General features: G+C 43.8%; 1 protein-coding gene across 1 annotated transcript in view; it reads left to right on the forward strand.

Moving 5' to 3' along the window:
* DNAH14 (dynein axonemal heavy chain 14) overlaps window positions 1-21,180 on the forward strand; it is a 295,079-nt gene that overhangs the window by 29,819 nt on the left and 244,080 nt on the right. The window contains exons 11-17 of the mRNA XM_063441946.1: window positions 926-1,057; window positions 2,304-2,548; window positions 2,701-2,812; window positions 5,764-6,028; window positions 16,721-16,769; window positions 17,020-17,035; window positions 17,217-18,061. Coding sequence (XP_063298016.1) covers window positions 926-1,057; window positions 2,304-2,548; window positions 2,701-2,812; window positions 5,764-6,028; window positions 16,721-16,769; window positions 17,020-17,035; window positions 17,217-18,061 — 1,664 coding nt within the window. The remainder of the gene's footprint in view (window positions 1-925; window positions 1,058-2,303; window positions 2,549-2,700; window positions 2,813-5,763; window positions 6,029-16,720; window positions 16,770-17,019; window positions 17,036-17,216; window positions 18,062-21,180) is intronic.

Below are 21,180 nucleotides of genomic sequence, written 5' to 3' on the forward strand. Positions count from 1 at the left end.
CCACAGCAATAATACTCCCAGTAATGTGTCTGAGTGTATAACAGAGCTCCACAGAAAAAATACTCCCAGTAATGTGTCTGGGTGTATAACAGAGCTCCACAGAAAAAATACTCCCAGTAATGTGTCTGGGTGTATAACAGAGCTCCACAGCAATAATACTCCCAGTAATGTGTCTGGGTGTATAACAGAGCTCCACAGCAATAATACTCCCAGTAATGTGTCTGAGTGTATAACAGAGCTCCACAGCAATAATACTCCCAGTAATGTGTCTGAGTGTATAACAGAGCTCCACAGCAATAATACTCCCAGTAATGTGTCTGAGTGTATAGCAGAGCTCCACAGCAATAATACTCCCAGTAATGTGTCTGAGTGTATAACAGAGCTCCACAGCAATAATACTCCCAGTAATGTGTCTGGGTGTATAACAGAGCTCCACAGCAATAATACTCCCAGTAATGTGTCTGAGTGTATAACAGAGCTCCACAGCAATAATACTCCCAGTAATGTGTCTGAGTGTATAGCAGAGCTCCACAGCAATAATACTCCCAGTAATGTGTCTGAGTGTATAGCTGAGCTCCACAGCAATAATACTCCCAGTAATGTGTCTGAGTGTATAACAGAGCTCCACAGCAATAATACTCCCAGTAATGTGTGTGAGTGTATAACAGAGTTCCACAGCAATAATACTCCCAGTAATGTGTCTTTAAACTGAAATAAATGTGTTTAGAAATCAGTCTGTAAATAAGATACATTGGTCTTGTTCTAAGTTACAGTATACTTACATAAATTGTTATTAGTAAATAAGTCATAAAATCACGCAAAATTTGCCAGAACAGCCATACCCCACTTGCACCCCTAAAATGAAAGTGTCCCACTCATATGAAATGTTGAGGGGTGATTAACAGTGTTATGCTTGTCTTCACAGCTTTCTGATTCCCATACCTACTCCCTGAAAGAGTTCTGTGCCGTCCAGTCTCAGCAAGGTGATACCGCCCTCGCCAAAATCGAAACGCTACGGAAGAAAGTGGTAGCTGTTATTTCCCAGACATGCCTGAAGGTAAAGTGCGATATCGTTGTTGTGAAATCTCCATGACTATATGTATACCTGTTAAAAAGCAGAAACGATCACTTTCACGCTTTCACTTATTCCCAGGTTTGTCGGTTAGGTGAGCTGCAAAGTAAGGTATTAAGGTAAAACTGCATTTACTGAAGATCTTCAGACATGTCAGTTCCCGCAGTGAGCTTTTACCACACAATGATCTGACTCTACTAAACATAATGCTCACTTAACTTTCTCTAACACTGATGGAATTATCCCATAAATAGTACTGTAAGCGCTCAGCAAGAGGTCCTAGGATTGTAGTTCATTTAAAAGAGCACTATAGGGTCAGGAATACAATTAGAAACACATATTAGGTCTCTGGCCCCCTTGAATAGGGTTAGAACTTACATGTTTCCAGTGCCGCGCAGGTCTATAATAATAATCATCATAATTAGCTCATTTTTATGACCGTTATATTTATAAAGGTCCCCCCCTCTAGCAATAAGAATTTAAGAAATTTTAAAATGGACTTATCTTTTTTTCAGTGCTGTGGCTCCATCGGCCCTGCTTACCTGTATACCTCCTACTATATCATGCAGGAGGCATGACTTCCTCCAGCATTGTCCAATCCAATTCTCCTCATTGGAGATCTGATATGCATGCAAGGCGGGCGCTGCTCGTGAATTCAAGCTTCCCCAAAGAAAAGCATAGTATGAATGCTTTCCTATGGTGGGCTTCCGCGTCACATGACTGAGTTTTAGACAGGATGACACCACTAGAGGTGGACTTAACCCATTAAGGACACATTACATGTGTGACATGTCATGATTCCCTTTTATTCCAGAAGTTTGGTCCTTAAGGGGTTAAACCTGCAATGTAAACATTGTAGTTGCCTCTAAACTGCAATGTTTTCCACTGCAGGGTCAGAATAACAGGGACAATGAACCCACACCACTTCATTGACATGAATGAATGTATTGGTCCTTTAACTGCCCGACAGCAGAACGATCAACTCCCTAAGCAATCCATGAACTAGTCAAGCCCAACCTCTATCACACCACCCACTCGATTACCCATAGTATAAGCTCCCATGTATATGTTTTGATCACGTTCAGTGAATGAGATCAAAATACTCTATAAATGGAATTGGATGAAATTCTCCATGGCAGTTTGTTATTGATAAATGAAATGAGCTAATCATTACAAGACAGAATTTGCATGTGGTTTTAAAAGAGCCTGGTCTCGACGTTTTGTGTTGCAGGTGGCTGAAGTAGAAGGCATGGGACATCTTTTTTCCTCAGAAAACCCAATAAAACCAAACTATACAGAGCTGTCCAACTGCCGAAATCTGCAGGAACGTTTCGGCAGATTTCTAAACCTCACCGACACTATTTTCCAGGAGATCCTTCGATGTGTTGTGATCAACTCTGTTCGCTTGCTTCTAGAGTTCTTACAGACTTCCTATGATGTAACTTCGACAGACGTGAAAAAGAACAAGGAACTAAGGTGACCTATCAAATAATTACTGTTAAAAATAAATTGACATTTCCTTTAGAATTCTGTTACTTTGTCTTGAATGAAAAATTGCGATTCTGAAAGAATGATCGTATATATCTAGGCCGGATGAGTAGCTTTCATGTCTTCATATCTTTATACAGTCTGGAAGAAGAGACAAAATCTGGAAAATCTGTTCAGACAATGAAGGAAGAAAAGCTTGTTACGGTAAAAGCTGAACAGAAGCAAGTCCTGTTTGAGAGTGATATTGTTAAGGTAAGTGTATCGATGCAGTGAACCTAGATCATTTCAGCAGCCGTCTGGCTTATAAATTCCGTTTTTTAAAACGAACCTAAAATGCATGTACATTACAGTAATATTAAGTCAGTGGTGCAATTCAATCAGCATTTTGAACCAGCCAGATTCCAAATGGATATATTGCGTTTAATGTATTAAAGGAACACTATAGTCACCTAAATTACTTTAGCTAAATAAAGCAGGTTTAGTGTATAGATCATTCCCCTGAAATTTCACTGCTCAATTCACTGTCATTTAGGAGTTAAATCACTTTGTTTCTGTTTATGCAGCCCTAGCCACACCTCCCCTGGCTGTGATTGACAGAGCCTGCATGAAAAAAAAAACTGGTTTCACTTTCAATCAGATGTAATTTACCTTAAAGAATTGTATCTCAATCTCTAAATTGAACTTTAATCACATACAGGAGGCTCTTGCAGGGCCTAGCAAGCTATTAATATAGCAGGGGGTAAGAAAATCTTAATTAAACAGAACTTGCAATAAAGAAAGCCTAAATAGGGCTCTCTTTACAGGAAGTGTTTATGGAAGGCTGTGCAAGTCACATGCAGGGAGGTGTGACTAGGGTTCATAAACAAAGGGATTTAACTCCTAAATGGCAGAGGATTGAGCAGTGAGGGTGCAGGGGCATGTTCTATACACCAAAACTGCTTCATTAAGCTAAAGTTGTTCAGGTGACTATAGTGTCCCTTTAATTTTTAGAGAGGTAAGATCTTCAGATATGGCTGTCACAGCGGCTGTGCGTGCATGTGCTTCCTTCGACAGCGATAAATGCTGCTTCACAAATGTGTGCGGTCTGAATATCACAGAGCTCCACAAGAATAAAACTCACTATAATGGGCGGTGTGTATGAGGTTATCACAGAGCTCCACGACTGTAAAACTCACAGTAATGTATATAAATCTATCACAGGTTCACAGGAGCATTGCAAAAGAAATTACAAATTCTAGGAACAACCAGCCAAACAGATCAATTCTTCATTTTCACAATATTTCAGCTATTTTTTTCCATTTGACCTCTTTTGGCCTGTAGTTTGCAATTCTCCTCAAATCCTTGTTTGAGTAACAGTAATGTGTGGAGTCCTACTTTGGCCCCAACCCCCAGGCAGGAGCAGCATTTGTATTTTGCTTCCATATTTTTTTTTTATAAATGTCGAATCCTGTTTCCTAGGGACAGAAGAAGAAGATTCTTGACTATCGATAAATATGTTTGGCAATTCGTATATCTATAAGGCGTTTATTCATTTAATACAGAACTGAGAAATAAACTTACTAAAACAAGTGGAAGTAGTTAATAATTAAAAGACATGTTCCGTTCAACTCACTTCACAAAAGTTCACTGTTTTGTGAATACGTTGGCGTGTATGTAAATAATACATTAACAAAATGTATTCTTAATTTGGGTAAAACCCTAAAAGGTGGGGACAATTTTTTGTCAGTATAATTTCGGGTAACAATCAGGGAAAATGAAAACAAAAAAAATATATTTTTCTAGCCTCAATGCAATGAGATCACTGGAGCCGTTATGTGATTAAAGCCTAATGCAGGATTACGCTCTCTTAGACAAAAGTATGGAATGACCTATGATTTCGGCATTTTATGGTATCAGTCAGCTGATGCACTATTGGGAAGATTTTAAAAATGTCACAAAATAATCTGCCCTTTTTTAAGAAGGTTTTATGTCTTGAATTAGCAATTCTCATAGTTTTCATTCTTATTAGATTTGTGCCTTTTCCGATCTTTTTCCACTTTTTGTTTAGCTCATTCCATTTATTGCATCAAAACATTTAATTTTATGTTGTGGTATACACTTACACATCTTTCATTTTTGTGTAGAAAGGCAGAATACACACAGAATATTTGCACAATCTTCTTAGTTAGTGGTATTTTACAGAGGAGGCCAAGAAACAAAAAAACAGAAAGACCATTTTCAGGTCGGCAAGCTACAAATAGCTTATTGGTACATGATTTGTGCTTCTCTTTATGTAGTAATTATAGTTTAATAGCTCAAAAAAATAATTCAAAAGCAGTTGAAAAAAATACCTGCAAATGAACTGCATCTATCTTACTGTCAGGGTACCTGAAGTCTCTACCTCGGAGGAGGTTAGACTTCCCGACGGCCGTTCTCTCAGGGGGGCTGATTCATCCAATCCTCACAGCTCTCATAGTCATTCCCACGCCGGCCGCGATAGCCCCGCTTCCTTTTATGACACGACGCTCAGGAGCCGACGTCATGACGGCAATCACATCCCGACCTGTCAATCTAGTTAGGAACAACGAATCAGGGCTCGGCAAGGGCGGAGTCATCAATTAAAGAACCAGGGTATAAAAGAGGGATGTGTGTAATGGTTCATTGCCCTGTCGTGGTTCTAGCTTGTCTGGTTCCTCAGTGCTCTTATGTCTATTATTCTATTTGGTTTTGACTCGGCTTGTACTATCGTTCCTGTTTACCTCTCGTGTCCTTTGACCTCGGCTTGTCTCTCGCTTACCTGTTCTCTCGTTCCCTCGACCTCGGCTTGTCTCTGACCATTCTTTGCTTTCTCCTTACGTTAGTCCGGCCATTCTAAGGTCCGGTATACGTACTCCTTACCTGTTCGTACTCTGCGTGTTGGATCCCTGTCCCGATCCTGACACTTACCCCCCTCTTCAGTAACCCTCTGTGTGACATGGGCCAGAATATTCATATCACTGAGTGACCACAATTTTGTGACACTGAGCAGTTTATTGATACAAATTGCCCCTCAACTTTTACTCCGACTGGAGTACGTTCAATTTTCTAAAAAATGTTGTCACTCCTCTGGTCTTATCTCCCTTATATAATGACATGCATTGTAACATTCAGTGCATTTCTTTTTTGACTCATTGTTTTAGAAAAGAAATTATCTCCAATCTAAGTGCTTATTCTGTTGAATTTAGGCGCTGTACGACATTAAGAAGAAATTTGAAGGAAAACACGAGGCGGCACCAGTTTTTGAAGTGAATCTTGCCCTCTGCTGTCATCCCGGCAGAGAGCACAGCTCCCGGATAGGAGAAATGCCCGTATCACCCTCCACTGCTGGACCAGGCAAACCAGAGAGACAAGCTGGCCCCAGACAGCGCGTTCCAACCATGGATGGAAAGATGGAGACTCTGTCATCGGCAGACGGGAAGCAAGTCACTTTTCAAGATTCCAGTCTGTCTGGTAAGTTCCAGTTTATGAGAACACTGTAATATTATTAGTATTTTTGACCAATGTATTCCGCAGCGTTTTATAATATTATAAAAGGGGGAAATTTCAACAATAAATGAGACAATTATAAAATGTTATAGAAACAATAGGTTGATGAGGACCCTGCTCAAACGAGCTTAACCCCTTAAGGACACAACTTCTGGAATAAAAGGGAATCATGACGGTATCCTTAAGGGGTTAAAGTCTAGAGGAGGTGGGGTATAAAGCACAATAGGAAGGGCATCAAGGGGATAGTAACCAAACAGCAACGTGGGAAAGAAGCAGAACTGGAGGTGAGAATATATAATTTTTATTACTTATAAAAAGTATCTATTTTCAGTTATTAGAATGTTTTGAAAAGAGATTCCAGTGCGTCTCCTCTAACCATCTGTCTGTCCTAGAACAACTGCAGTATTAACCTCTGCATGATCCCTCCGACACCCACAAACTATCTGATAACGATATTGGGAGTTGTACATTACTGGCAACTGGGGCCTTGATCTAGAGATTGATTTACTAAAATGACTCCATACACCTATGACTCCATGCTATACTCCATGTCGTGTCATTATGGATAGGAGGTCATCGCAGCCATATTGAAAACAGATCCCTTCCCCCTCGGTGATTAGCCACAAGCATCTGTTTTTGGTTTTGTGGCTGTTGTTTTGCTATATGATAAATGGTTATGTTTCTTGCAGCCATTCTGCTTCTTAGTCCTTTAATTCCCTTTAATTCCCCAAACAGATTGGCATTTCTAATGTACCATTTGTTGCCTACTTTTCTGGGAAATCTCTTTCCAGCTCATTAGAAGGTAGAGAACACTCTGCCTTACTTTATTATCTTCTATGGTTTAATAAATGGCCCTAACCGTTTGTTAAAGTGTGTAGAGCTGATACAAGTATGTAGGTAAAAGTTTTGTACATGCAGTCATTATACCCAAAGCCTTATTTACAGGTTATTCATCAAACAATGAATTAAAATCTGGTGAAAATTGCCAGTTATAATCGGAATGGCAATTTTCATACTTACTAAAGCTAATCCCAAACCTACTGAAACTGTACCAATCGTCCGGGTAAATTCGGTGCCCGGTTTAAAATCAGTGCTTTTCACATCTGAACCCTATACAAAGTATATGATCCAGAATATTTACAAAGCACCAAGTTTAAAAACAATTGGGACCGGATGCACATTTTTTTTTTTTTTTTTTTACTTTTTTGCAAGTGAACAATAATTTTAAGTGAAAATAACTTTCTAGAAGAGTGGGAATACCAGGAGCTGGCTAGGTGACTAATGGCTAAAATACTACTAAATAGAGAATAAAAATATAAAAATATAAATATATGGGACTATGCCTTTAAATCTGGAATAGACAAAGTATCCCTATAAATGTGCAAAAATGTGAATAAAGGTGCTATGAGTGGAGATCTCAAATAAACGGAATATCCCTAATAATTTTAAGTACTATTTGCCCATTGGCCATAGTAAAATCATGTGTCTGTTAGCCAGTCGCTAAATTAAATGGTAAAAAAACAAACGAAGACCACTATATTACTGTAAGGGAAGCTTCTTACCTCCCAAATCTACTAAATAGTGAGCAGCCAGCAGTTGCTTATTCTAAATATAGACTAGCAATGGGACAGAAAATGCTGCTCATTCGCTAGATAGACCCCAACCCATGGGGATTGTACCTGTATAATAACATGCTTCAACCCATGGCCACAAATAAAATAATGAGGGCTAGACAGTCCACCACCTTTGCCCCACCCCCTGTCCACCCATGCAATTGTTCTTAGGGCCAACGCCGGTCTGCTGGAAAGACCCTAGCCACCCATCATTTAAAAAAAGGCATCCTACCTACCTACCCCCTCATCTTAATAATGATCGCAAGCAGGGCCAATAAAACTAATACCTGTAAAAAAAATATTCCCACCAGAAGTCTTTTATCTTCTTAAATGTTCTGTTCTTCAGCCCTAAAAAAGGACAAATTTAAAAAAAAACACAATTCCCAACAATTCTAATGGGAAAAAAAGGACTGCATTACAAAAAAAAAAGACAACAAATTTAAAAGCACGATAGAACAAAAAATAGATCAGTTTGAGCCTCACAAGTGCCTCATGCAGAATGAGGTTTCAAGAATAAGGTTTGAAGGCATACCCACGTTTTGAAAGCTCAGCTCTGATTGGTCGGGTTATAAGAGTGCATTGAAAGGCAAAACTCACTTCTTTCCAGACTTGCCAAAAGGCAAATACTTCTGATTTTAAAAATCCAAACCATATTAAGGATTATTCAGGCAAAATCTGAACATTTTTAAATTGCGCAAAAAATGTCTAGGTTTTGCGTTCTGAATGGCCTGGATGGGGATGGTTTTATCACATTCAGTACGGATCCAATCGGACACTGGTGAATAAAACTCTTAGTTTTGGGTTAAGATGTTCATCAGACAAACATACGGATAGGGTTAAAACTGTTTTAAAAAAGTAACTTGTTACTGGATACATTAAAATATTATATTTTGCAGAGTTGTAATGATTTTAGCCCTATAGTATATAAAATACATTGTGGTGTTTAGTTAATGCCATACCGTCAGTGCGAGCTGCTGTGTTTGCTCCATTGTGAGCTACTGGGTTCTCTGAGTATTCTACAGACAGCGGTCAGTCTGTCTGACTGTTTGGATCAGTGGTAGCAGCCTGATGTAACTCACACTGCCGCTGGGGAGGAAGGACGGCACCTTCGGCTCCCTGGGACTCACACTGCCGCAGGGGAGGAAGGACAGCACCTTCGGCTCCCTGGGACTCACACTGCCGCTGGGGAGGAAGGACAGCACCTTCGGCTCCCTGGGACTCACACTGCTGCAGGGGAGGAAGGACAGCACCTTCGGCTCCCTGGCACTCACACTGCCGCTGGGGAGGAAGGACAGCACTTTCGGCTCCCTGTAACTCACGCTGCCGCTGGGGCGGAAGGACGGCACCTTCGGCTCTCTGTGACTCACACTGCCGCTGGGGATCCTCCCAGGACCAGTCTAGGAGGTCCGCTACCTCGGGTACCACTGGTTGCTGTTGGGGAAGAGGATCGGTTGTCTCTTCCCAGGTCTCATTGATGAGTCGCAGGTAATCCCACTCCAGGTTACATTCCTTGGCGGCCAGATACCGTAGGTCTGCCTCAAGATCAACAGCGCTAGGGAGACCCAGCATGTCTTCTCGGTCGTAACACAGGTCCCAAAAATGAGAGTCTGTAGCTTTTCCTAAGTCCTCTTCATCAATATTATCCCAAAATAGGCCAGGCCCAGCGTAATCTCCACCCTCTGGGAACTCATACTCCGCCATCTCGGGGACACACTGAATGTAAACAGCCAACAGGAAAAAACACCCGAACAGTTTCAACTCCTGGGATTCGAACTGTAACAGCATGCAATCAAATCTCCCCAAGAACGAGACAACACTTTGTTTTGAGGGTCAAGCAGTGATCTGTTTTACTGGGGCTACCTGCCCGGCTTTTATGCAGGTCTTCCACCTGGTGGACACACCCCTAGGTGACCAGATGGAAGACTGGGACACATATTGGACATTAACCATTTACAGACATACACCTTTAAACACTCCCACAATTACATCACAACCCCTCCTCTCTATCCTGGAGATAATTGGGAAGTAATCCAATTATCTCCAATGACAGAGGCAAAACTCCATTAGCCACATGTTAACAAAATACATAAAATTACACAAAAATATATAACTGTGCAGCTATTGCATAAAACAGGTACATTCAACATATCCCCAAAGAGCTTAGATCTGAGTGCACATTATTACCGAATGGCGCTCAGATCACATACATACAGTTCAATTGCCATGGAGCCAAAGTTTTTCCCATAGTCTTTCGTTATACGAATGGGCTCCATGGCATAGCTATCTGGAGTAACACTGTTCACTCAGTCAATCTACCGAACACCCAAGCAGAAAGGCACGAACAAGCCTTTCTAAAGGGGAAAAGAACAGCGTTTAACATGGGGCCATAGTCCAGAGGGAGCAGGCAAGCAAACAGCCTTCTCCAGTGCCCAGTGGCGAGGTTGTGTAGCGGTACTTACCTTATCCGGGGGCCGGCCGCGGCCCTCTCTTCAAGCCGCGCGCGGTCCTGCGGCTGCACGAGCCGCGCGCGGCTCATCCGACTCTCCTAACAGGAAGACGGGCAGTGACCGCGAGATGCGGTCACGTGTCCCGCCTGCAGCTAAGAGCGCGCCGCGAGTCTCGGGCACGCTCTTAAAGAGACAGTGGGAGCCTAAATTGCAAAAAGGCTCCCATTGGCTCCTGTCATGCCAGTCACCCCATACACTTACCTGTTGGGGGTGTGGAAGTGACAGGAGCCAATCACATTAGTTTGAAGGCTACTTATACTCACCCTTTTCCCTTAGTTCCTTGCCCTATCGTGGTTTCTGCTACAGTTCCCTTTAGTGCTTGTTGTGTTCAGTTGTGTTTCTCCGTATTTGACCTTGGCTTTGTATTCTGACTTCGTTTTCGCTTTATCCTTGTCTGTACTGTTTGCCGGCTTGCTGATTCCTGTGTACCAGACCCCGGCTAGTTTTAGTTTACGCTGTCTCTTTGTGCCCTTGACCTCGGATCGTTCCTGACTCTGTCTTCTCCTATTACGTCGAGTCCAGCCACTCTAAGGTCCGGTAGACGTATCTCTCCTCTGTGCTGTCTTCTGTTTGGCTGGATCCTGCGTGTAGGGGTATATACTCGTTACATTACGATAGGGCCATGGACCCCGCAGATTTAGCTCAACAGATGGCGTCCCATGAGGCTAGATTTGTAGAGCAGGATCACCGTATGGATCTCTTAGCTAGAACCATTCCAGCAACCGCACCTAACCCTCCTACACCCCTGCTTCCTGAAGTATCGACTGTGCCTAATGCTACGGCCCATTTAACGCCTCCTCCTAGGTATGGAGGGGATTCTAAGACATGCAGAGGGTTCATTAACCAAATAGAGTTTCATTTTGAGATGTATCCACGTTCATTTCCCACAGAGAGGTCTAAAGTTGGGTTCTTTATGCACCAACTTACCGACAAAGCACTTGAATGGGCAAACCCTATTTGGGAGGCTAATGGACCTATGGTGCATGACTTTCACAGTTTCCTTACAGCTTTTCGCAGAACTTTTGATACTATGAAAAGGTCTAAGAATGCCACGAGAGCATTAATGAGGGTTAAACAGGGTTCTAGGTCTGTGGCTGATTACGCTATACAGTTTCGTACCCTTGCCTCACAGGTCGATTGGACCAACAATGGGTTAACTACTGCCTTCATGGAAGGCTTATCAGACTCTATATTGGATGAGGTAGCAGCTAAGGAGCTTCCTGTTGCCTTAGAGGACCTTATTGACTACCTCATCGATATAGATAATAGGATTCGTGACAGGCTCTATACCAAGAACAGGAATAGACGTTTTGTTACACCTATTCACCCCAGAGTTAATACACCGGAGAGTGTAAAAGTATCTGAAGAGGAACCCATGCAATTGGGGGTTGCCAAACTCTCTGATAATGAAAAATTACATAGGAGAAGGGAGGGACTCTGCCTATATTGTGGTAGGAGAGACCATATGGTAAAGGAGTGTCCTTTGCTCCCGGAAAACTCTCGCTCAAGACCTTATAGGGGACTGGCCTTGGGTGTGATTTCTAAGTCTCCTACATTGCCTCCTAACTGACTGCTTCTCCCTGTTTCTTTACATATGGGAGAGAGTTGTATAGTTGAAAACTTATACGCTCTGGTTGACTCCGGGGCAGCTGAGAATTTTATAGACTCTGGTTTTGTAAAGAAAAACAATATTCCCATCAGGGAGAAGGAGATACCCTTGGCCGTTGAGGCCATAGATGGTAGACCATTGATATCTCCAGTTGTTACTCACGAGACTGCACCGCTACACATGTACACAGGGGTTCTACACTATGAAACCATTCGGTTCCAGGTCATCACCTCTCCCTCTTCACAGTTGGTGTTAGGGTATCCATGGTTACGTGCCCACAATCCCATTTTTGACTGGGAGACAGGGCAGATAAAATCATGGAGTGAAGCCTGCCATGAGTCATGTACTATTGAAGTCACGCCTGTGAATCCTATTAATGTTCCTACCATTCCTCCTTTGTCTACGGCTATACCCTCTCAGTATTTATCTTTAAAGACTGTCTTTGATAAAAGAGAGGCTGACAAATTACCGCCTCACAGACCCTACGATTGTGCTATTGACTTGTTGCCTGGCACTATACCTCCCAAGGGCAGGGTGTACCCTCTATCGGTTCAAGAAAACCGTGTCATGGAGGAGTACATTAAAGAATCATTAGACAAGGGATTTATTAGGAGATCCTCTTCTCCGGCTGGGGCGGGGTTCTTCTTTGTATCAAAGAAAGAAGGTGATTTAAGACCTTGCATTGATTATAGAGGTCTTAATAAAATCACCATCAAAAATGCTTACCCTATACCATTAATAACAGAATTGTTTGACAGGCTCAAACATGCTACGGTATTCACCAAATTAGATCTTAGAGGAGCATACAATTTGATACGTATAAAAAAGGACCACGAATGGAAGACAGCCTTTAACTCTAGGTCAGGTCATTATGAGTATACCGTCATGCCATTTGGGCTTTGCAATGCCCCAGCAGTATTCCAAGAATTTATTAATGATGTCTTAAGAGACTTTATTCACTCATTTGTTATTGTGTACTTGGATGACATTTTAATATATTCTACAGACTTACACACTCATCACAGACATGTTACGACAGTTCTGAAGACCCTTCTTGCTAATGGTCTTTATTGCAAACTAGAAAAATGTCTGTTCGACCAATCCGAGGTCCAGTTTTTAGGGTATTTGATTTCCGCTAAGGGTTTTCGGATGGATCCCCAGAAGCTCGCTGCGGTCATAGAATGGCCTCTGCCGCAAGGTCTGAAAGCCATCCAGCGTTTTCTGGGTTTCTCTAATTATTATAGATGTTTTATCAAAGGTTTTTCGTCTATCGTAGCACCTATTACTCGTATGACTAAAAAGGATGGCAATACACGTGCCTGGTCTACCGAGGCACTTCAGGCTTTTGACTTTCTTAAGACTACGTTCGCCTCTGCACCTATTTTACAGCATCCTGTCCCCTCATTGCCATATATACTTGAGGTTGATGCTTCCGATATAGGGGTAGGTGCTGTCTTATCCCAAAGAGAGTCTCCTGACAAGCCATTGCATCCTTGTGGCTTCTTTTCTAAACAAATGTCCAAAGCAGAAAGGAATTATGATGTGGGTAATCGCGAACTCCTTGCTATCATTTTAGCACTCAAAGAATGGAGACATTTGTTAGAGGGCAATAAGGATCCTATCCTCATATTTACGGATCATAAGAACCTATCCTACCTTAGCGAAGCTAAAAGATTGTCTTCCAGGCAGGCTAGGTGGTCACTGTTCTTGTCTCATTTTAATTATATAATCACCTATAGGCCAGGTGATCGGAACACTAAAGCGGACGCTCTGTCCAGACAATTCGAGACTATTGACAAACAGGAGATTGATGTCACTCCTGTCATTCCCCCAGACAGAATAATAGCAACTACTATATTGTCTATTTCCTCGTCCCTCTTGCAGGCCATACAAGCGAAACAAAGCATGGCACCTAGCGAGAGGTCTAATGATAAATTGTTCGTTGACGTTCCCGAGAGACGGGATATTCTGTCACTGTATCACGATACTAAGACTGCTGGACATCCTGGTATTTCCAAAACGGTGTCAGCCGTTTCTCGGTATTTCTGGTGGGATACCTTACGTAAGGATGTTACTGACTATATAAGTGCTTGTTGTACTTGTGCATGTATGAAATCCTCTCGTAGAGTTCCTTGTGGGCTGTTGCATCCGTTACCCGTTCCCAAGAGACCTTGGTCTAATCTATCAATGGATTTTATTGTTGAATTACCCCCTTCGAATGGTAACACAGTCATCCTAATGATAGTAGATCGGTTTTCCAAAATGGCTCACTTTGTGTCTCTTCGCAAGTTGCCCACTTCCAAGGAACTGGCTCTTATCTTCGCTAGAGAAGTGTTTCGATTACATGGTATTCCCTTATCTATTGTATCCGATAGGGGTAGACAATTTATTTCCAGGTTCTGGAAAGCCTTTTGTTCGGAGATGGGTATTTCTCTCTCATTTTCTTCCGCTTACCATCCCCAGTCTAATGGAGCTGCTGAACGTGCCAACCAGTCTCTGGAGCAGTACCTCCGTTGTTTTGTGTCTCACCATCAGGACAATTGGTCTGACCTGCTTCCTTGGGCTGAATTTGCTCGGAATAACGCCACTCATGATTCTTCCGGCAAAAGCCCTTTTTACGTTGTCTATGGCCAGCATCCCATGGTTCTTCCGGCTGCATTCTCCTCACAGGGCATGCCAGTTCTGGATGAGCATTTGGCTGGTTTGCGTAATACTTGGGAGCAGGTTCAGCGTTCTTTGGTGGACTCTGCTGCCCGCCAGAAGGCTCAGGCTGACAAGCATCGCAGAGCGGCTCCTTCCTATGTTGTGGGGGACAGGGTTTGGCTTTCCACACGGAATATTCGCCTCCGGGTGCCTTCTATGAAATTGGCTCCCCGCTTCATTGGTCCTTATCGCATTATACATAAGGTTAATCCCGTTTCTTATGCCTTGGGTCTGCCTAAGAATCTGCGTATACCTAATGTATTTCACACCTCGTTGTTGAAGCCTTACGTACGCAACCGCTATACCCGGCATACTCCCCCTCCCCCTCCTGTCTCTGTGGAGGGTCATGAGGAGTTCGAAGTGTCTGCTGTTATTGACTCTCGTTTCCTTAGGGGTCGGCTTCAGTACTTGGTACATTGGAAGGGTTATGGGCCTGAGGAGCGCAGTTGGATTTCTGCGGATGCTGTTCATGCTCCCCGCCTTGTACGTTCTTTTCATTCGCGTTTTCCTGCCAGGCCTGGTCCTGCCCGCCCGGAGGGCGTGTCCTCAGGGGGGGGTACTGTAGCGGTACTTACCTTATCCGGGGGCCGGCCGCGGCCCTCTCTTCAAGCCGCGCGCGGTCCTGCGGCTGCACGAGCCGCACGCGGCTCATCCGACTCTCCTAACAGGAAGACGGGCAGTGACCGCGAGATGCGGTCACGTGTCCCGCCTGCAGCTAAGAGCGCGCCGCGAGTCTCGGGCGCGCTCTTAAAGAGACAGTGGGAGCCTAAATTGCAAAAAGGCTCCCATTGGCTCCTGTCATTCCAATCACCCCATACACTTACCTGTTGGGGGTGTGGAAGTGACAGGAGCCAATCACATTAGTTTGAAGGCTACTTATACTCACCCTTTTCCCTTAGTTCCTTGCCCTATCGTGGTTTCTGCTACAGTTCCCTTTAGTGCTTGTTGTGTTCAGTTGTGTTTCTCCGTATTTGACCTTGGCTTTGTATTCTGACTTCGTTTTCGCTTTATCCTTGTCTGTACTGTTTGCCGGCTTGCTGATTCCTGTGTACCAGACCCCGGCTAGTTTTCGTTTACGCTGTCTCTTTGTGCCCTTGACCTCGGATCGTTCCTGACTCTGTCTTCTCCTATTACGTCGAGTCCGGCCACTCTAAGGTCCGGTAGACGTATCTCTCCTCTGTGCTGTCTTCTGTTTGGCTGGATCCTGCGTGTAGGGGTATATACTCGTTACAGGTTGGTTCCGCCACACTCTCCTTCTGGGCTATGGTTGGAGTTGAGTGGTCTGTCCAAATACTGGCTGGATACTATAGAGTTTGCAGTTTGTAAAGAACAAAGCTGTGAGATTCCTTAGGATTTGAACAAATCACTTGGCTCAGTGTTAAAGCTGTTCATGTTTGTCTCTCCGTATTCGAGAGAGTTTTCCAGCGGAGTTTATGTATTAAGCAGACTGTATATTTATCTTGCTGCAGACAGCCTATTAATTTACATGACTTGTGTGCTTTAATTTCTGTGATTTGTCAACAGAAACAAAATGAAGAATACTTATTTACAGGATCTAATATTGGCTCATTAATGCTGTTTAACAAAAGCAAATAGAATTGTCAAAACACAAATTTATCAGTAAAACCTTTTGGATTAGTGAGCTCCCCTGACATCAGTACTGGCATCATTTTATTTATTAAGATGTTCATAGCTTTTAATTCATTAAACATTCAAGTCCCGTTCTCCTCCCTGGCTGAGATGATTAAGATCCATGATCTCAGCCAATCCAACGCCGCCGGTTCTTAGACATTTAGGCCCATGGGTTTAAACCACTTATTTATAGTCGTCCCTTTGTGTATTTGGTCACCTTGCTGGAAGGTGAAACATTAAACTTGAGGGTTAGTTCAGGGCAAGCTCAGGTTTGGATTCTAGTTGGTTAAATAATATATACATTTAATTCATTAAAAAAAAATATTTTGTTATTATACACATAAGAAAAGATAAATGTAATTGTTGAAATATTGGCTTGCAATTCTTGCAGATCTAGTACTAGCAAGCGGAAGTGTTTGAATTGTTCCTTTAAAGGGTATATATATATATTTTTTATTTGTGAATTTTATTGATGAGATCATGAACCATACCAGTAAATCTCTAGGTCCTGTATGTATATGTGATTCTGTGAATGAGGGATATCTGGTAGTCACATTCTTATAATATATTATTATTTATTGTATTATTCCAGACGCTGAAGAATCTGATGAGGACAGTGATGATGAAATAGCACCAGAAAGGTAATACTAAAATTCCATGTGACATTATATAATCAGTACCAAAACCCTGCCCCAGAACTCACACCTCTTATTTTTAAGATTTTTTTTAATTTTATTTTTACATTTTTTATTTTTGTTGTGCAAGTGGTAACAAAGCGTTTTCAGACGCCACAACAGCGTGAACAGATTTAGTTTCATATAAACAGGTTGTACAGTGGCATGTTGAAATTGCACATTTTGTTTGTTTCCTGGGTTCACTTAACTGTACTAGTATTTTTCTAAAAGTGGTATGCTTGGGTAGGGCATCAATTATTCATATGAAAATAGAGTAGTGTCGAGGCGGAGCTAAGCTACTGAAGAAGAAGGTCGCATGGCCGCGAGGCTCCCGACATTAGCTGCCTTAAAAGACCATTATCCGCGCCCAAACACGAGCCAGCCTCACCTCAAAACAATCTGTACTTACCTTAGGGCACGATGGGCCGAAAACTGAAAAAACAGAGAGCGGACAAGCCCCGGCTGGGCATGAACATAGGGGAACTCTGGCGGCAGGCCCACGAGGCCACAGACGCCAAGATGGCGTCCCTGCACGGAGGCTGCACGGATTTCTCGGATGAGAACTCCGACGACACTAGCGAAGTCCTGATACCAGCCTCGGCACTGCCACCGCCGATACGGGCACAGACCCAGCCGGTAGGAACAAACCCCAACCCAGTGACCATGGAGGCCTTGAGCACGCTCATTTCGGAACACCACGGCAAGATAGCTGCGGATGTGGCCCTAATCCGGGGAGACCTCAAACTCATCGCAACACGGCTGGGAACAGTGGAGGAGACAACCACCAAACACACTTGCCAAATCAAGGAGCTCCAGACAGCCGTGCATAATCTGCAACAACAAACCCTGCAGCACGAATACCAACTCTCAACGATGGAAGATAAACGGCGCCAGACTCACCTAAAGGTCAGAGGGATAGCAGACACGGTACCTGAGGCAGAGCTCCCACACCTCATTAGGAGACTGCTCACCGCACTGCTAAACCCAAAGACAGCCAAAGCCATCCTTATCGATGGGATCTTTCGGGTGCCTCGACCAGCAAATGCACCGCCTAACACCACCAGAGATGTGGTGATCCGTTTTCAAACCCTTAAAGACAAGGCAGCGGTACTGGAAGCTACTAGGGGCCACACCACCTACTCTTTCGAGGACATGAATCTGTCCTTCTACACGGATCTCTCCAGCGGGACGCTGGCGTGGAGAAGGTCCTTGCGTCAATTTACAGCTGAACTGCGACAACACCAAATTAAATACCGGTGGTGACCAGGCCGCACTTTACAAGTCACCGGCGGGCAAACCTCACATGTCATTCGGGACCCACGCGAGGCCGCGGAGGCCCTGCACAAACTTAATCTCCCGGGGAACTCACCTACAGAATCGGGGACCACGTCCGGACAAAGACATTCCTTTAGCAGAGTTGCAGCTGAAGCCCCAGAGTTCGTGCCACTTTGCCCACCAGCAGCATCCTACGCGACAATCACGACCTGAACCCCAACCCAGGGACACTGCTATCCTGGCACACGTCACTGCCCCTCAGCCCCCTGGACACAGCCTGATAGTGGTGACTTCTTTCACTCAATTTTGCCGCAGAAACCGGATTGAGGACCGGACTCCCCACACACATTATCAGTACCTTGCTTACCACATTGAGGGACTGTCTGTTGTCAAATTGGGGGGGGCAGCTCGGAGTCCATCGGCTCCATAGTGTTATATGCCAATCTGAGCGTACCCTAGCTTTATTACCCCCATATAAGGTACCACTGCCTAACACTATACAAGGCTATAGGAGCAGCAGAGTTCAGTTTCACTCATTGTATAGGCATTAACCATTCAACACTGTCCCTAAGACACTGTGTTTAACAGTTAGTACCCCGATAAGGGAAATTGTTTATCTTATGTTACTAGCTTCCATAACTATAATTTCCTCCACCGTAAGACGCTTTAATCTGACAGCCAATTGTATGACCATTACAGGTTGCTCCTGCATGTTATCTACTTAAATAATACAATGTACAACAAATGCATGTAACACTGTGTTTTACCACGCGACTCCACGTCACGAAGCGTGCCGCATGTCCGACAAGTTAGAGCTCTCCTTTTAGGAGGTGTCCTCATATATTGTTTGTCCTGCCTAGCCTGACTTCTCCTATATTGCACACGCACTGACAAATATCACTGACTGTCAAATATCGCTGACTGTCATAATATTGATTATACTGCCTCTGACCCCCCGCCGTTGTTTCTATTGTAGGGATTACTGGGCTAAACGCTATGACACCACTTGCCCGGGGAGACAGCTAAACGTAAAAGGGGAATGTCGGCCCCACTTATCTTAGATGTAAATATTTAAATAAGTTGCCCAGGGAACGACCAGAATATTAAGCGACCTCTAACCACCCCATGCCGGTCGTAGCAGACACAATACTGGTATGCCAGTGCACAAACACAAATTGCCACTACCTACCTCTTTGGGTTAAATCTTTAGACACACAAGGCCAATCTACTAGAGATCCTTATCGCAGGCCACATTCAATAGCAATACGACAACTCTAGCTACCGGGGTCTGCTCCACCAAGACATCGGGTCCAATCTTCACTGACCTTAACATTTAATGACTAACCATCAGACAATTAGCAAGACACATCACACATCTACTCATTACTCAACTAATATGTACCATGTTTTTTGTCATCAACCGTTTAGGTAATTCTGTTATGTTCCTATTCATAAAATAGAAAATGCGCAAATGTTTCTGCCACTGTATAACTTGTTACTGACTACGTGTACGCTGTTGTGGCGTTTAATAGATATGTTTGTACTCACCTGCGCAAAAAATTAAAGAATTTATAAAAAAAGAAAATAGAGTAGTGTCTACTTTAAATGTTGAGTAAGGCAGTGTGACATATGCAATAATAATAGTTCTGGGTTGGCCCAACCTGTTAACTAGTGATGTCCCGAACCGTTCACCGGCGAACATAGCGTAATGTTCGGTCCACCAACCCTATTCGTCAAGGAGGTGGGAGGGTCTGGGAGGGAGGGTCTGCTGCTGATTGGCTGGAATGTGTCTGCTGACTGTAAGGTACAGGGTCAAAGTTTACTCAATGATGACGAATAGGGGGCGGACCGAACATCGCGCGTGTTCGGGACCGCGAACACGCTATGTTGGCCGGCGAACGGTTCCCGGCGACCTGTTCGGGACATCACTACTGTTAACTGAGAGGACTCTGCAGGATGGCTTGAGTTCTGACTAAGCAGCACTCCCCTGATCGCCTCTGTTCTAGTGCAGCTTATATATGTTGGGGGGGGGCGATGTTCGCAGGTGTGGCTAGCATGTAAGGTTCTCTGTCGTAGGTTGTTAGATTTTTCCTAATTGTGTGGTATATAACAACCCAATGTTGGAATTTTTGCAGGCTGGCTGACACTGGGTATTAACCCCTTGTTCGCTGCCCCGAGAGAGTGTCGGGTGTATACTTAGGTTTATGCGGGCAGCAAGATGGAACTTAAACAGAAAATTAACATAACACACAATAAACGATGGTGTTTAACTATAACCTGGCAAGCCACAAGCTGCACAGGGCCTTGGGGATATGCACGTGTACCACGCTCGGGGACATGTGGCGCTGTCAGCCAATGCCTCGGCTTGGCATGGCCATGTAGCCCCTGGGAGCCATCAGATGTTGGTGTATCTCCTGCCTGGCCCAGTGCGTGGATTGGTGGTCTGTATGTGGTGCTCAGACATGTGCGGCATCCTATGCGCCTAAATGTGGTATATGCCCATGTGGTTTGGTTGTAGTGCAGGCGAGATAAACTTTTGTATGCTTGCCTTCTTTAAATGGGCTGGTAACAGGCACTATGAGCTTGTCTGAGGCGAGTGGTAATGCCAGAAACAGTTATTGGAAGGTTGTCAACAGAGTATTAAACAGTGCATGGATAAAAAAAAAAAAAAAAAAAAAAATAATAATAATAAGAGGAAAAAAAAAAGGATATATAAAAAACTTATAAGCAAAGATAAACAATCAGGCCTTAAGTCCCGGTACTGTAGGCTACAGTGTGGTCTTGGATATCGTCTCTAATATCAGAGGCTTTAGGTTTATACCTCTGTGTTCCCTGGTTTGTGGGTTCTCTATCAGTCCGTGCCAAGCGTAATGGATGGAGGCCAGGGGTGCTTGGGGGCCGGGTGTTGTTAGGGGTCAGCCCGGCTTCTCTGGGTCTGGTCCTCTGTCTAGTCAAGTTGTGGCCTCATCTCGAAATATTAGGGCTTTGCCCCTGGGTACAAAGTCACGTGTGGCCGCGGGATCCCAGCCGTGAGGGTTTGTTGGGCATAGCGAGTCCAGTGGCAAACCCAGTGCCTGTAGGTAATTTGTTGCATCTGGCAGGT

The sequence above is a fragment of the Pelobates fuscus genome, chromosome 2, assembly GCF_036172605.1.
Source record: "Pelobates fuscus isolate aPelFus1 chromosome 2, aPelFus1.pri, whole genome shotgun sequence".
Classification (NCBI taxonomy): Eukaryota; Metazoa; Chordata; class Amphibia; order Anura; family Pelobatidae; genus Pelobates; species Pelobates fuscus.